General features: G+C 44.6%; 1 protein-coding gene across 3 annotated transcripts in view; it reads right to left on the bottom strand.

Annotated features, from left to right (window-relative positions):
* The window catches only part of SUDS3 (SDS3 homolog, SIN3A corepressor complex component), a 37,886-nt gene that overhangs the window by 1,481 nt on the left and 19,015 nt on the right, over window positions 1-17,390 (bottom strand). Inside the window, exons 12-13 of one of the 3 annotated variants that reach the window (XM_072879849.1) lie at window positions 14,680-14,780; window positions 12,464-14,255 (exon numbers count right to left, since the gene is read on the bottom strand). In XM_072879849.1, the coding sequence (XP_072735950.1) occupies window positions 14,682-14,780 (99 nt within the window). In that variant the 3' untranslated portion in view covers window positions 12,464-14,255; window positions 14,680-14,681. Of the gene's footprint in view, window positions 1-12,463; window positions 14,256-14,679; window positions 14,781-17,390 lie in introns of those variants that run through there. The other 2 variants (XM_072879851.1, XM_072879850.1) reach the window with 2 other exon arrangements.

The following is a 17,390-nucleotide window of genomic DNA, read 5'->3' as shown; positions in this document are numbered from 1 at the left end:
TACATTTTGCACATCAGCTTTGCCCCCAGGTCTCTGCCGGCGTGTGAGAGACTACAAACGCTTCCTTTATAATTAAACAAGCACTTCTCCTCCTTGTGAAAAGCCTGCACAAAGGCAAAGGTAAATCAGAGCGAGCACTTGGCAGCACTTCGTGTCTAGTCAGCCCCGCTGCAGCCTGCGGTACTTGGAGAAGGAAAACAGCCTGATCAAACCAAAAATAATATTTTTCCCCTTCTGCTCTGCCAGTGACAGGTCCTTGATGTCTGCAGTCAGAAGTGACAAATACCAGTTGGGGATCTTTTAATCTCCTCTTCTGATAACACAGCCACCTGCCCGTCCAACCCGCGGCACGGCAGCGGGGAGGAGATCTCTGCCTTGTGCGAGGCGTCCCTCCGCCTGGGCATCACCCCGGGGAAACGAAGCCCCCGAGAAGCTGGAGACACGCAGGGTCACACGGGAACAGAGGGGTCCCCCATCACAGCAAGCTGAAGGTCAGGAGCTCAGCCCCGAGGATGCCTCGAGGTGCCTGTGGCGAGGTGGGGCTGGAGAAGAGTCTGAGTGCGCCTACAGGCACATCTACGGGGTAGCAAAGGGCCATATGGCACAGTTGATTTTATTCCCCAAATGCCTACGGACCTCCCGGCGCTGCTCAGTTCGAAGCAGACTGCATCAGCACACCTGCATTAACATTTAATCCCAGTGCTAGAGCATCATGCAATAAATCAGCTGCAAATGTTCTACACAGAGAAAGAGACACTTGCCTCTCAATATTGAAGCAGAAAAATGCCTCTATATATTCAAATAGGGAAAATTAACTCAGGAAGCAAGGAGGACTTGCTTTTTGCACAGGCACCACCATCCAGCAGCATAACGGGAAGACACACACAAGAAAAAGAGCTGCCTCGGACCACCTTCGCACGCTGATTTTCCACCCCTTCACATGATTTATAACCTCGTGGACTCATCCCTGTTCTGACCTCCACGGAGATATTAACCCACTCATGGGAGCAATCAGAAATCTACCCACCCCGGGAGCAAGCCGGCTCTGCCCGTTAGGAAAATCCTGCCTGCATGCCCGCTTCTGCTGGCGCGAGCCTGGGTGTGCGAGAGCCAGCAAAGCTGCTCCTCTGGAGCGGCCACCGGCACGGCCACCACCAGCCAGGAACCGCGGTGCAGCAGATGGCCCGGGGATCCAGAGAGGCGAGGCAAAGCGGTGGAAGATTTCACCATCCAAGCGATGGGCCGTGCAGAATCAGACCAAAGGACCGACTGTACCAAGGAGAACAGCACCAGGAAAGTATAGGAAGGGGCATACGGATAGTGGCCCTTCCCCAGGTGCACCGAGACCATCTTACACAAGATTCTCCACAAGCACGTAACCTGATGCCCACAGCTGGCCGGAGAGCATCCCGCAGCAGCAAGTTCCACCTTGTGCCTCCTCCTTTACCCGATAGTATTATTTTACCAGCTCATTAATTCCGTGAGAAGGTTTTGCCCCAGGTCTGGGGGACCAGCAATTGCTCCTCTGATCAAACCTGTATCCTGAGCATCGGCTCTCCGTTGATGGAGAACTGAGCCAGCTTCTGGGAAGGCACCTTCGCTCCTCGCCCTCCACCTGTGCATGCACCAGCCCTGGTGACGCCCACCGCACGATAAATGGAGTCACAGCACCAGCGCAGTGTTTACCGTCCTCCTGGGATGGAGAGCGTTAATGCCTGGGCTGAACTGGGGGCAGGGGAGTGAAGCGCTGAAAAATGATGCACGCAACGCCTCATTATCGCATCCCTAATAGCCCTGAAATTGCTATGAGGGCCTCTGTCATTTCTCCTCCCTCTGGGTCGTAAGGAGCCATTCCCATCTGTCTCAGCAGCAGGGCCTGGTCTCCTCAGCAGAGCTGCTGGCCATCCAAGCAGACAGGGCACCTCGACGCCCGGAGCCAGCGTCTCCGCCGCAGGCCTTCCTAAGGGGAACCGCCACGCTGGCTCGGCTCAGCACGCCTGCTCTAAATCAGCTGGCTCCAGGAGGGGCCACTGGCACCAGGCGTCCAAATTTTACTCCTACACCCTGCTACTGCCCTCCATGACGAGAGGCAGGCCGTGCCTCAGTTTCCCTGCCTGTATGAAAGAGTTGGAACATCTCCCACCCACCCCGGTAAAGATCTTTTGCTTTTAATTCTTGTTGTGCGCTCACAGAGCTTCACCTATACGTTTTGGGGAATTTTCAGCCAGTTCAGAGGTGCTGGCGGCACTTCCAAGATCACCCGACGTCTGGGCTACAGCTCTGCTCAGGCGTATTTTCAAGCACAAGTCAACGCATCATCCTGAATGTCCCTATGCTCTCTCCAGTGGGAGAGGGGTATGGACACCGGCCACCTAGCTCTGGCCAGCTCTCCTCCAGCACACACCGAACAGCTCAGTTCTCCATCAACGGAGAGCCGATGCTCAAGATACAGGTTTGATCAGAGGAGCAATTGCTGGTTCCCCAGACCTGGGGCAAAACCTTCTCACGGAATTAATGAGCTGGCAAAATACAACTGCTGGGTAAAGGAGGAGGCACAAGGCATCAGCAGGTCCTGTGCCAGCACGGAGGCGTTCAGTTACCTGAACAGCTCGCGGCTGCACCTTTAAGCATCACATCTCGGTTCCACTTTTCATGACACCTGCGCTGAAAGGACTTGACTCCCAAGAAATGCCAAGCCAAGAAGCTTTTAAGAACTACTGAACTGCCTTTTTAAGAGGTGGGGGACATGTGCACCTAATCCAGTCTTAAAACTAATGATTTAATTTACCTTAGGAGAAGCAAGCCAGCATAAATTAGTATCTCCCAGTAGTATAACATAAGCATGTTTTATCTACAGATTATGTTGATTAAATCATCAAGTGCCATAATCTTCCCTTCCTACCTCAATAAGATGGGGAAAGAAAAAAAAAACCCTAACAATATAGATACAGCCTTCTAAGCCACAGGAGGGAACCGCACATCACCTCCAAGCACTCTCCTCACCCAATAAAGCGTGCACACAGGACTCCCCACCCTGGAAGAAGCTGCTCCAGCTGGTGAGGTACGAAGAGGTAAAATGAAGCTACATGTTCAGAATTGAAGAGATGCCAGGAGATGGAGGCTGGAGGAGCTCAGAGGCAGTACTGGAGTTACACTTATGGGGTTTCACTCTGCAAATGTAACTGAAGAAATTAGATCTGACTTCTCAAGGTGATATGTCTGCTTTCAGGATATAAGACGCCAAGGCCATCAGTCACGCAAGCTGGAAGTTCAAGTGGCCTAGATCCACCATGCAGCGAGACAATGCCTTAGCAGAGGGGGAAAACACAGAAGCCCATTTAAAATGTCTTCCTCCCACCTCCCTAATCTCATTTCTGCTTGTTCCTACCTCTTTTGCTCTACACTGAAATGAAGGACTAAACCACCCACCTTGATGAATCAACAAGACCTACCTTGACTTTTTCCAACAGAGTTATCACCTGCTGAGAGTGGTTTTTCAGACAAAGCCTGTTCCTGTGGGACGCAGCTGCAAACCCTCTCCTGCAGCTTTCTGCCAGGTAATCGTACACGGACACTTCACATTTAATGGCTTTGTCTGCTGGCTGTTTGGATTGCATGCGGAGTGCTCTAGAGCCCTTGGGCAGGGCACTTCAGAAGCACACACCACCTTTTATTCAAAGCCAATTCAAAACCACAGTGGTGAGTTGGAAAGCTTCCCTGGAGAATGACAAAGGATCTTGTCAAGCTTGTGGTAGAAGAGAAGGGGTCCAAGAAAAAAAAAAAAATCCCTACAACAGAAAGCTCCCTCTGAAAAAGCAAACTCTAAACGCTGTTTATACTGACCCCTGACGCCAACAACAGGTCTCCAGCAGGCAATCTGTATTTACAAGGCCAAACCTCGACGCGAGCAACATCGACTCAGCCTCCTAGCCCGTTGTTACACAACTTGGCGTTAGTGTTTTTGAAATAAGTGGATTTTGCGAAGGAAGGGCGATTAACAGATGTAGTTTTCTGTGCTTATTGGAAAGTTGGGGCAAGCAGGAAGCTTCTGCCAGCAGTGCTGAGCGTGGGCTGCAGCAACCACAGTCCTCTGCCTCAATGTCCTCATAAACGGAATAATTACTCCACTGTTGTAAAAGCTTGGAAGCCTTCAGAAGAGGAACATTATCTGGAAAATTGTTTTAATACCAAAATGAAGTTACCAAGAGGAACTCCATGCCCAGTGTCTCATGCAGAAAACATATCTCCATTCAAATACCCTGTCCCTGGCAAGGGGGGGGGGAGAAGAGATATGCATGGTATAAAGGAACCGCAGTTTTGGGTTCTGCAAGGAGGCATTTTCCCAGCAAGAGTTTTTCTCAGGGAGGACAGACAGTGTGCTGACTTGCAGCCTTACAAACCTGGAAGCTGCAAGAAGTCTCCTGACACTTTTTTTTTTTTAGTTATTAATTTCTGTGGTCCTGTAAACCTGTGTGATGACTCACAAAGCAGAGGATGGTTGTGTTTCTTTCCTCAAACACCTTTCAAATTAAAACTCAGACCCAAGCCCCTTTCTGACCTAGAAGCAAAGCACCTAGTCTTACCATATGAAACTGGCTTCCCTAAAATGATTCAGGTGGAGGAATGTAATTTCGGCACAATTCTTCACATCCTTCTGATGTCATTTTACAGTAGAAATAACCTGTTCTGACCCTCTCCCTCCGCAAGTGTCTCTGCCTTCCCAGCTGTGAGCGGCACCTCCCTTCTGGGCTTTGTACCTCTTCGGTTCAATTAACAGGGCCCCCAAAAGGCTGAGGACTTCATTACTTCAAAATGAAACATCCTCAAACACACTAATGCCACTTGCCTTCCGCAGGACCCTCGTTCCAGGCCAAAATATCCAAGCCCGATATTTTGACAGCACCTTCACATTCGTTTTCCCCAAGCAAATGCACCATTACACAAAGTTTAATTTTTAGGATGGCTAGAAAAATCTCTCCTTCTAAGTAAACATTAGACAAACATCTATACGCTGCATGGAATTACATGTCAAGCCACTCGATAAAACGAACTTATCTGGCAGGAACAAGCCTGACAAATCCTTGGTACAGATGCCTTCTCCCCCCACTTTAAATTGTACACAGAGTCCTCAAATTGTAGAGGGAGGGAGGGGTTTCCACTCACTGATCATCCTCATCCTGCCAGCACCACGTCTACTTGTGCTTCACCCTCCCTGCTGAGACAGCCGCCTTTGGAAGGGAGGATTTTGAGACGATATAGAGAAAAGCATTACAAAAAAGACACAGAGGTTGCTTTACTTCCACCCTCACACCCAGGGCTTGAGGTGCGCTGGGAGAGCGAGCGCTGTCTGCGAACAGCGCCTTTGCCGTGCCTCCTTCTCTCAAAACAGCAGACAGCCCTGCAGGCAGCACAGACCCGGGGAGGATGCTCAGCGGCTCGGTGACACCGGCCATCGGAGTCACGTCATTCTGCTGCTGCTCGCTCACAGCGGCTCATTCTTTCCTAAGGAGGAAATTCGGTTGAGGGACTTGCTCCTTACTGCAACGCTCCCGACAGACCAGACCTACAAGCATTTGCTTTTTTTTTTTTTTTCTTTTTTTTTAATACATTCCTCCTCTCCTCAACCTGGGGGCAGAAAGCCTTCACAGCAGATCGAAGCCCACAGATATCAGCCAGCTTTTCTTCCTTCCTTTTGCAAGCCTTTAGCTCTGCGATGCCAATGGTGGTGGGCAGAACGCCCGTGATCCCCAGCAAGATGGACTTCACTGTCTCTAGCTAATGAGTTCCACCTTGGAGGGAGAGATCCTCCTTTCCAGAGGGCTCAGGTCTCCTCTGAGCTGTCTCACACAAAACCCTTCTGCTAGAGTCTTCACAGGCACCATCGTTCCGTACTCAACATCCTGCACGAGCAAATGATTAATTATCCCGAGTGAGTTGCCATCTGTCAGCTGATCACCGACAGATCTGATTAACAGACCATCCCCATGTTCTCCACCTACTGCAAAGGAAAACACGCTCTCTTCCAAGGGTTTATGCTAACACATTTTTACTTTGGATTTGCAACCAGCTTCTCACAGTCAACTACCAAATGTAGCTGATTAGCGATAACTCATTATCCAGAAATCATCTGGTCACCTGCTCTGGACTGAGCCTTAGCCTGTCCCGCTGGATGGAGAAGAGACAAGAGGGTAACTCTGAAGAAGAGATTACATGCTGAGAGGTGTAGATTAAGTTCTGACACAGCTGAAACCCTAGAGCAAAACCTTAAGGAAGATTAAGTTGCCCTAAAATCTGGAGTATAAGCTAAGTTAAGGAAGGAGAAGGGCATTTCTAGCTGAATGACAGACATAGCTCTCAGTCTTTGGCAGAGCATTGCACTCCTATGCCTCAGCCTCCCCAGCTGAGCAGTCAAGTACGTTCCCATTTACTTCTCTCTGTAGAAACCTTTGAGATTTGCATATCAAAAACACTATAGGGGTAAAATCACTGCCAAGACAGGCAGCAGCAGGCACTGGATGCCCTTCACAGCACTGACCATGCGGGAAAGCAGGATGCTCTTGCACTGACACTGGCTTCTCCCACCCCTTCTGCTCAGCAGCAGTCAAGATTGCCACAGCAACAGGAGACAGAGGAGAAAAATATTTCTCTAGAACGTATTGGGTTGCTTTTTAGTGGATTGACATAAGAAAGTTCATTTATAAGTACGTCAAGAGCATGTCGGTGTGAAATTGGAAATGAGAGTGGATAGCAGCATGGCGAGCAAAGTACATGGGGTGAGGAGATTAAACATGCAGGTTCACCTGAGCAAGGTGCAGATGGAGAGACCTGTGGGAGAATGCAGGATCTCAGCACTAATCGACTCCATCGATTGCGAATGGAAACCCTTCTCACTAACGCAAACAACTTTGTGGTCACTCGCCTCCACGCTGTCACGGGGCCCCGAGGAGCCTCTGCCTCCAAAACGCGCACCGTCGTGCGCAGGCACCGCACGGCCGAGCTCAGCCTTCTGCTTTCCCCTTGGGAAGGGAAAGCCCATGGCGCCGGTGCTCACAGCGGGTGCTCTGCTTCCAGCACCGCCACTGCTCTGTCAGCCGAGCCACCTAACGAGACAGGAAACAGGGACAGCAAGGTCATGCAGGAGACTGAGGTCTCCCCCAAAACAATTTAAGCGGCTCATTAAACCAGTTAATAGCACGGGAGCAGCACTGACACCGTGCCACAGCGTTTCCAGTTTCCTTTGTAACGACGTCCCAAAAGACTCAAGCATTTAGCTCGAGCGCTAAGTGGCACCTCAAGAGCCCAATCGAGCGAGCCTTGTCAGGAGCTAGAGAGGGCAGCTCGTCCCGAAAAAACACAGAAGGTAACAACCCCGTTCTTGGCAGAAGAGGGAGGCCTTCCCCATGCTCTGATGATGATGATGGCTGGGTTGAGCATGCAGCGAGCAGGCAGGCAGGCACAACTTACCCTCACCCTCCTTCGCAGCACCCCATTAGAGCAGGGGCACCGGTAGGCATTCGAGAGGCAAACTGCTCACTGAAGAACGCGGGGGAAGCGGGGTGAGAGCTGAACGAGCACTTTCAGATGAATAATAATTGCATTTTTGTGATTCTGTTGGTAGCCCCTTAGAAGCACACTCGGCTCGCTGGAGTGAATACTGCAGCAAGACACAAGCGACAGATGGGCTCACAGGACCAGGAGACCTCCTTGGTCAGAGGCATCACGCCCTGCAATCCCCGGTGATAAACCGAGTACACAGAACCTGCCTGGCCGCACACCACATTCTTCTTCATCTGAGACACCGCACTCATTCAGCAAGGTATTTGGTGATAAAAAGATCCGGGGGGGGGGAGGGGGGGGGGGAAGAAATGTAGCAATGCCTCAGAATTTAAGTAAATATGCAACAGCATTGAAACGGGGTGTTGTGACAAGGCACAGTCGGTTGGCTGAAAGAGCGAGAAGACGGCAGCCTCTTCTGGGCTTGTGCCTCTGCTCGGTTGACCATTAATTAGATCCCCATTACACAGGTAGGAAATGCACCCACCAGAGCACCTCGCTGCTCTGTCATTCAGCCCAGGAATGCGACAGATACAACAAAGAGCGGAGGCACGGTCGAGATGGAGTACCTGCCAGGGGCTCTGATGGAAAGGGAAACACCCCTCTGCTCAGAGGCTTTGCAGATTAATACCTTTAGTTACATCAAATGGGAAACAGGAACCGGCGTGCCTCGTGAAGGCTACAGGCAGTATTTAAGGTTGCTCACATCCATTACAAGGCCAGTTATTGATAGGTTCCCCAGGTCTTTAGCACTCGGGGAGCAGAGGGCAGCCACGTGCAGGAGACACTGCGACAAGCCAGTCCGGAACACGTGCTGCTGCATCTTTTGTGTTCCCTGTGGCTCTCAAAGCACTTCAGAGCAAATTAAACCCTTAGACTTCTTTGAGAAAGTCAGCCTCAGAACAGAGAGGTGCCAAACATCGCTAAATGCTCCAGAAACTCGCAGTACACTAATCCCGGCCGTGCTCTCCAAGAACAGTTCAGCAGTCTTCCCACAAGCCGCAGCTCCCTTGCCCAGACACACCACAGCAGCGGTCCAGGGAAGAGAGCACCAGAGTATCTGCCAAATACTCATCTGCACAGTGCCTGGGAAGGACAAGCAAGCACCCCTGTCTCCTCAGATGGATGCAATCCTCAGCGAGCAAAGCCCCGTTGTGGCCGAGCCACTCACTGGATTGCCGGCCAACTGCCCCTTCCTTGGGACAACGTTTTTCCATCTTCAGGCAGAGACCGGGGACAGACACTTTATTTCTGGATTTCACCCAGACTTTCAAAGCTCTCCTCAAAATAGTCATTTTAACGGAAGAGAAAACAGATCAATAGTTTTGAATTCTCTTAGGGGAGAACAAGACCAATAGCCTGAGCCAGGGCTGGTAACTATCCTGCCAGCTTCGCCACGTTATTTCCCTTTCCTGAACAGCAAAACTTCATACTTGGTACAAAATGAGACCCAATCAATACTCCAGTGCTGAAATACTATCACAGAGCACGCATCCCTGCGTCCCGCGTTACGTGTGAAACTCTTCTGCCAAGTCTTATGGCCTTCAGGACAGTCTTAAACCAAGGGGTTTAGTAATTCCCTATTTCAATGGATTAGATTTTTACTACCACAGAAGTCCTTTCCATCACAGTATTTGCCTCCTGTGCTTATACTAATTTTGTGCAACTATATTACATGATTTATTATCATTAGTATTCAGAGTCTTCCCCATTACCCGATGCCTCATGATGTACGAAGTTTGGAACATTTTTTTCGAATGTGATTAGGAAGCAAATATTCATGTGACTATTATGCACTGTTACTAAAATTAGGTTCAGGGGCAAAAGGATATTTCTTCCCCATAATGAATAATTACTCAGTATTAACAGGAACTTGACATGATCAGTAGCTACCTTCAACTATTTGCTGCAACAGGAATCGTTTACCAGACATCCATTACTTTCCTGGAAAAACAAAAAACCACAAAAACTCCACCTACCTTTTCATTTAAAGACGCAAGCAGACATGGAGCTACATCCACGTGTCCTGAGCCAACCACTCTCCAAACCATGTTAGTCAGTGCAATCCATCTGTTCACTTCGACACCTTTCAGTCACCGACTTCCAAACAGGATTTAAACCATCAAGCAGAAACCTTGATTTGCATTTGTATTTATTTTCATTAGAGATCATCAGCTTTCGTTAATTGGGAAAGCCATTAAAGTAGCAGAGATCTGCAGAGATCACCACTGTCAAAAGAATCCTAACTCAATAAAAATAAGGAACATTAATAAAGTGAAATGAAAAATGTATGTTTCATCACTATTCTCTTTTTTTTTCCCCTCTCAAGATTTGGGGCAGAACATGTGGATGCAAATTAGAATTAAATGAAAAATGACAAAGCTACCTTAGGCATATGGGGCAACTGATAGGTTCCAAATTTAATATTGATTAAATAAATCAGTAGCTGTTTCCAGTGGGTTAGATCTCTTGGTTCCAAAGCCCTAAAAATGACTGGCTTTGCTCAAAGCATTGCTGTTTTAGAACCAAAGGCTTAAGTAACTCTTCCTGTGTTGCTGTTCAGCGTCTCGCTTAGATGAAGGGAGTTTAGACACCCATCCTGCTTAGATATACACCACTGAAAATATTTTGTATTTATGTCTTTTGTCACCTAAATGTTATTTAAATTTTGGTCCCAGGGTACAAGGTTTCTCTGAGCCACTCTCCCCCTCCACCTATATCTTAACACCTCATCGGAGGGAAAAAAAAAACCACCCCAAATCTTTTGTGGGTTTTTTTTTTTTTTTGGTTTTCGGTGAAGTAATATAAACCCAAACAGTTCTTTATGCATATTTATTAACTAAACTGAAATAAATATTTTACAGAAAAGCATTCTTTCATAAAAAGGAGGAATCTAAATACCAGCATTCACTCCATTGTAGAGATAGGTACTTAAAGTATTACAAGATATTTTAGCATCCCAAAAGTTTGAGCTGATATTAGAAGTTTCCCAAATCAGCAAAACATTAAAATAGCGGAACTGTTTAACTGTATGAAATGTGACGTTTCAGTGAGAATGGGTGTTCAATACATCATAGAAAAATGGAAATATTCATTCTTTTGTGTTCCAAATACTTTAAAATATATTGAATTTTTAGTTTTAGAATTTGACAAACTAAAACTGATAACAGCAAACCTTAGACACCCATTCAGATTTTCTTAATCCTTTAGCGTTTGCTATTTGCTTCTGTGGAACAAGAACCCAAAAGGTCTTTTAATTTTTCTTTTTCTGAAAGAGGAAGAACCTCAGTTACTCCCAAGGGTCACAGCAATTTCTTGCTCTTTTAGGCTTTATTTTCACAAGTTCCCCAGAAACGTACAAAAAATTGGAAACAATCAAGACTTCTGTCGTTAAATCACTTTGTCTCTTTACAAAATTCCAGACAAAGCACATGAGCTAAAAGAGACAATTTCTTTTATTAGCATTCATCCTAGGAAAAAGCCTCTTCTGAAACTTTTCAGTGAGTATGATGTCAAAAAGCCACTGGAAGCTGGGTCACTGATCTGGCTTCCCGTCCAGTTGAACATCTAATGGCGGGGGGGGGGAGAGGGGGAACCCTTTTTATTTTGCACTTGATCAACACCACAGTCCATTTCTCAGGGCAATGAAAAAAATGCTTAATACAAGCCAACAGCCAGCTACAATTTGACCCTCAATAAAAGTCTATTTTTTGCAGTGGGTTCACCTTGCTTTAAAATTACTCTAAGCAGGAGTTAAAACCATTTTGTAAATTTCCTTTAAATGCTGTCCGTAATGAAGATTAAATCTTTCCATAACTGTAGCAAAGCCATTTCTGTTCACTAAGGGTTTGAATTCTTCAAAAGACTGATGTTAGACAGGCAAATAGCAGACAGAAAAGCCAATTTTCTCTTAGCATTTAAGCAAGACCTTGTCCATCTCCTTGAGTAACTTGTCTCTATTTTTCCAACCAGTGGCAGGAAATCTTCATTTCTACAGCTGATGTCTATACTCTTGATCTCCACATGCCTCATCCTTGCCACAACACATTTTGAGTATCGTTCTAGGATTAAAAAATGTACTGCTTCCCTGAGTGCACAATAAGGCACTGCATTTTTATCATTTCCAGCCTTGTAAACGGCACAGGCCATTACAGAACAGCCTGCCTGAAAAAACAGCATACAATATTCATGTACTTTGTTAGAGGAGACAGATCTACTTTTTATGGTGATCAACTAAGGCAAGAAAGATTTTCATTTCATTAAAAGAAGAAACTAAGGATGAAGTAGCCTTAAAACAAAGTACCTCCAGCGTAGCAGTTAAATTTGAGCAAAGAGGGCTACAAGCCCACACTCAGGACTGCAGAAATTATAGTTAAAAGGTTGACCCAGGGGCACTGGGGAAACTGGCAACGGGCAAGAAACTCTGACAGAAAGGAGTTGTACTAACCTCATACATCCTTCCTGGAGATCCAAGATCAGCGTGGGAGAGTAGAGTAAGGGTTTGAGATCAAGTTTTGACAACTTCCATGCTGAAGCACTGCCCTCAATCAGGATCACTTTAAGTAACCCATCTCCCCAGTCAATACAACAGTCCACTTAAATTTCTTCCTTCCCACCCTGACTGCTCACTGTCCTCATTCTTTCTTAGCTTGTTTTCTCCCACTACAACCTGCAGTCCAAGGCTACACTCCTTGATTATCTGCAACAACACAAGATGACTCCTTATGATAACAGTAACTTTCTCAGCACAGCTGAGTGTCCACAGGGGGGTTGCAGAAGAGGGAGATGGGGCAACAGTCCCACAGGTATTTGCTTCCAGAAGACTATTCAAATTCTGATTAGGGTGTGAATCAGAAATGTGTCCCCCATCCCATCACACCCCCCTCGCCCTCCCTCCCCCAATATAAGACCACAGCTGATGGAATGACAGGCTTTTAGCTGTGAGAGCAGCTATTTCCCCCCCCCCTTCTGCCAAGGAACAGGGATGACGGGCAGATGTTGATTCAGATTACGATGTCGTGTTGAAGCTTTGTAATTAAGCTTACACAACGTGCACCTATACCACGCCTGGCTCTAAGAGAGCTGCTGCACTTCCACACTTCTACTAATACCTTTAAAAGTTACCCCAAAACAGATAACATCACAGCAGCAGAGAGATCATTTGCTGTTAGCAGGTTGGCAAGGTATCTCCCCAAAACTGAACCAACGTTCCCAGCTATTTCCACAAACATATATATTGATAAAATGATATAGGTAGGAAATAAATCCTGCTATTAACTTAGCACTTTTTATTATAAGAACTATGATGTTCCTTTTAAGGCTCAGTGACAAATCCTGTTTGGTACATCATCACCTTATTAAAAACCTGTCACACGTGCAGAGAATCGAAGTTACATTAAGTATGCTGTTAACTTGACAAAATACAGCCTCCTGCTTTCCACCTGACTAACGCTGCAGCAAAGATGGCACATTTTCAAGGGGTGGGAAGCAGACACCCTCTCCTTTCCTTGCCAAGGCTCCAGATCCAGTTGAAACTCTAAACACAGTAAAAATAGGTAAGGTGTCTCAGCCACAAAAGGCAACACATCAGAAACTCAGCCATAACACTCCACTCCAGATCCACGTACATACATCAGTTATTGGGATGTGACTGCCACCCAACTGCAGTAAGTAAAAGAAATGGAAACAGTCATTTAAAATACTCCATTTATCCAGATATGAAAGAAAGGCTAGACTGATGCTGAACAAGAAGGCAGTTCAAAAGCAAAAACAAAAGATGCCTTAAAGTGACAGATATTGATAAAGGCAAAAATTACAACTTTTTGTCCAGTAATCAAAAGCTCGAGCACAAAGTTCTTTTGCACAGAAGGCAAAGATCTGACGGCATTGCCAGTGCACTGTGTAATTCATGCCAGTGCAGTCACACATGGTATCGGTGGTTTCGGCCATCAGCAAAAGACTAGGAATAATAAAGGAATGCCGGAGTCAGATCTTTAAACATCTTGGAAGGGAGCATATTAATATCATCACTTGAGCATTTTCACCTGTGCTATCGGAGGGCAAGTGTAGAAACCCAGTGTTATGTCCAGTAATTAAAACACCCTTCAAAGGGAAACCTTCGCATGACATTTTAGGGAATGAAGGTTTCAGCTATACACTAAAAGCATGTCAATGCCGCTTTCTACTCTGTACCAGGCTTCTTTGGAAGACACAACAGATCCAGCATCTTCTGTCAGCAGGATTCCAGCATGACCTGTTACTCTAAGCATCAGCGAATAAAGTGAAATTTACCTTTTGTCTCTCTACACGTATGAGTGGTTATACTCATACATATAGTTCATATAGTCTCGCTATCTGCAAAGTTCAGTTAATTAATCCTTTGGTTTATACTCATCCACCTATACCAGGAAATGACTTCAGCAAATAGATATATTCTTTGCTTGTTCATTGAAGGGTTTTTTAATGTGAAGAGAAATGGAAGCTTCTGATTAACCACACGTGACTGCTTAACTACCTTAAAATCAGCTGGATTTTCAGCAATTTCTAAGCTGTTCACACTTTCCTAAAAAAAGCCTCAGTGCTCAAGTCTTTAAACAGTTCATCCAATAAAGCTGATGTCGTATACCAGGTATTACAGACGCGTGTCTCAGCTGCAGATGAAAGCTGGCAAGATTAATCTCCTTTTACCCAACATCCCGAGCCTTGCAGGAAAAAAAACCAAAAAGAACGAATCAAATAACGTCAGGTCTTGACAAACAAAGCTTCTTCCATTGGTCTGATTCAAAACATAAATGTAACGTTGTTTTCAACATACGAGTCCCATCTACGCACCATGAAACAACGATGAAAAAAGCATGATGCAAAGTCTTCTTAAATAGTCACCCAAAATATAAAGAAAGCATACAGAAGCTTGATGCAAAATCCAGAAATAGTCCAGGGCAGTGCTTGGGTATCGCTAAAGATTTAAGGACTACCGGGGATTATGTGGCCAGCCACAAACTGTCTCGTAAGAGGTCATGACAGTGTTCTCTGCTGCTAAGATGAGTGAACAGACTGCCATTCCCCATTAGAGGTTTGTCTATCTTTAAAAAAACAAACAAAAGAAAAGACCAAGGAAGAGCATACAGTCATGCAGCTGATCGTCGACGAATCACAAAAACACCTCGCTGCAGCTGTCCCAGATAGATTCTCATCTTTGTGCTGTCACTGGTTTTCCTCACCCAGATCTGCATGAAAGAAAAAAAAAAAAGGGGCACGGAGATATATTGGGGAGAAAAAGGGAAAACCCACTGTAAGCAATACACAGACAAATAAGACCAGGTATTCTTATTGCCAGATCCGAACATCTCTGTTACTCAGGGTGCACAGATTATTTAGCTTAAGCCCTTCTCCCTCCCCACATTAGGCATTTGCAACCTGAGTAGAAAACGAAATAAGGTTTCTGACTTTACCACCTTAACTTCCTGCTCAAAACAGTCATCAAGAAAAATTACTCTTTCCAAGCATCATCAGGAGAGCAAGTTTCCTTCTGCTACAGTTCACAACAGAACTCTGGCATTAAGCTTTACCTAATCAAGAATAAGTCTCTCTAGATCCACAGATCATAAAATTATCTATCCTGGGATTTGCCCAGACAAGTAACTATTAGTCAAATGAAAAGCTTATTCTGATTTTGTTCAGTGAAGCATTTCTCACAATGTATTAAATAAATGGTATCTGAAGATAAAAGGGCCTCTTTTTTAAACACCTGCATGGAAGAATTCACATAACTTGCCGATATACAGTATGTTTCAAAGGACAAATTGCTTCCATGGAGGCAGACACTCAGAATTTTTAAAAAATAAAAATCACTTTCAAGAAGTTTAGACACAAATACCTGTACTTTAAAAATCAAGTCTGAGCAAAACTCCTCTGCATTTTATCATTCTAATGCATTTGAACATATTTAAATAAATGCATGGAAAATAAGAGCCTTCCAGCTCTTAGTACTAGAGTATTTTAGGACACAAGTCCAATATTGCCTACTACAAAAGACTATAAAGTTTGTGTTGGCATGCAATTTATCCAAAACTTTTTTTTTTTTAAGATACCGTATTAGCTACAGGCCTGGCACAGTACATTGATTAACTCTATTATTTTAATTATAAATTGACTTTACTAGCAGAAGCCCTCAATATAAAAGAAATTTAATATTTGCCTGCATTTGTACTTCAGTTATTTCTCTAGAGAAATTAGAATCCACCCTCATTGATAATCATCTCTCCACTGCAACATGTCCAAGAATTTGGTATGTTTTACTAACCAAAAGAATTCTTAAATCTACAAACTCTGAGCAACTGTACAGAACAAACATGTACAGTTTTACATTCTACCACAATATGGTGGAATGGTGTATTTGTTTTGCTAAAGTTAACCACTTTGTTAAGTTCCATTTGGAGGAAAATTAAAATTCAGTTTTAAGTGACCACAACAGTGAAATTACTTATTAACACTAAAACGTGCCACAGTTCAGAAAAATAAAAGCATCAAGACATATTCTGGACTTAAAACTGATGTTTTAGACATACAATGTATTTTGCAATCAGAAGATAACATCTATTAATTCTAAAGAGCTGAAGGAGATGGTGAATAGAAACAACCAAATCCATCTCTGAATTTCTTTTATTCCTTGACTGTAAAAGAAAAATAAGCTTCCTCCTTTTTTCAACTTCCAACAGAGATTGCTAAATAAACTCATGGGAATAAAAAAACCCCAAACAAACAAACAAACACTTTCCTGCACAAACTGAAGAGTTTATTGTTGTCAAAAGGCAAATGATTGAATTGGTTCCATGCACTTGGCCAATTATTTCCACCAATGCAGTATCTGATTCACAGTTTCCAAGGAAATTGCATCAAAAGTAATATTCCGTTTAGATCTAAACACATCACCAAGTTTTAAAGAATTTGGGCCTGGGAAGATATTTTTGGTTTGTTTTTTAAGGGGGATCACCATAGCTCAGCCTCTGTGCTGGAGAGGCCCATAGCCAATGACAAAATTCAAATCCAGTTTAAGAAAACTGATTTAGACCTTCATATGAACAAAGATGCCTTTGATACACTGTTAACTACTTCCTTTCCCCAGCCACAAGAAGGCAACTGTATGCCTTAGTATCTCTGATGCTTCTTAGTTAGTCTTTTCACTTTGACCGTTAATGGAAATGTTGGTGGGGAGACACTCTGTGCAAATATTTTCGGTAAAGTTCCTTTAAGTAACTTGACTTCCTTTAGAAATGCTATCGACTTTTGACTCCAGTCTATAATTAGAGACCTCAAATCTAGGTCTGCCTTCTAGCTTCTAAATTCAAGCAGGACCCAGTAAGATCATCGTTTGGCAACCACGCTTTTGAATGTGCGATGAAATCTGAGATGTGCATGTTGTAATCCTAAGAGAACACCTTCTCATTTCAGTACTCTGTTAAGTATTTATCTCCCTCAGCTTTATATCGTTGTAACAAACCATTGCAGGGCAAATAACTGCCATGCCTCCTCCCCAGCCTCTCTCAAAACTAAAACAAAACCGCAAAACTAAAACAAAACCTACTGTCTCACTTTAAAGTGGAATTCATGCAATTATAATTAAGAGATTGCATTTCCTACAGGTTTCAGGTAAGATGTTCCCAAAAGATAGAGTTATAATGTTTTAAGTTAACAGTAATAACTTTAATCAAATTAGCAGTACTATATTTTTAACGCAGCCATTAGCACGCTACTACTACTTTATCTAAATAACCAACCGTTGAGCGTAACAACTGTTATTGCAGGGAGAACAGTTGTGAAACAAAGTATATCCCATA

Source organism: Ciconia boyciana, chromosome 15 (genome assembly GCF_034638445.1).
Source record: "Ciconia boyciana chromosome 15, ASM3463844v1, whole genome shotgun sequence".
Lineage (NCBI taxonomy): Eukaryota > Metazoa > Chordata > Aves > Ciconiiformes > Ciconiidae > Ciconia > Ciconia boyciana.
Note: the sequence above shows the minus strand (reverse complement) of the source record. Positions and strands in the feature narration are given on the sequence as shown.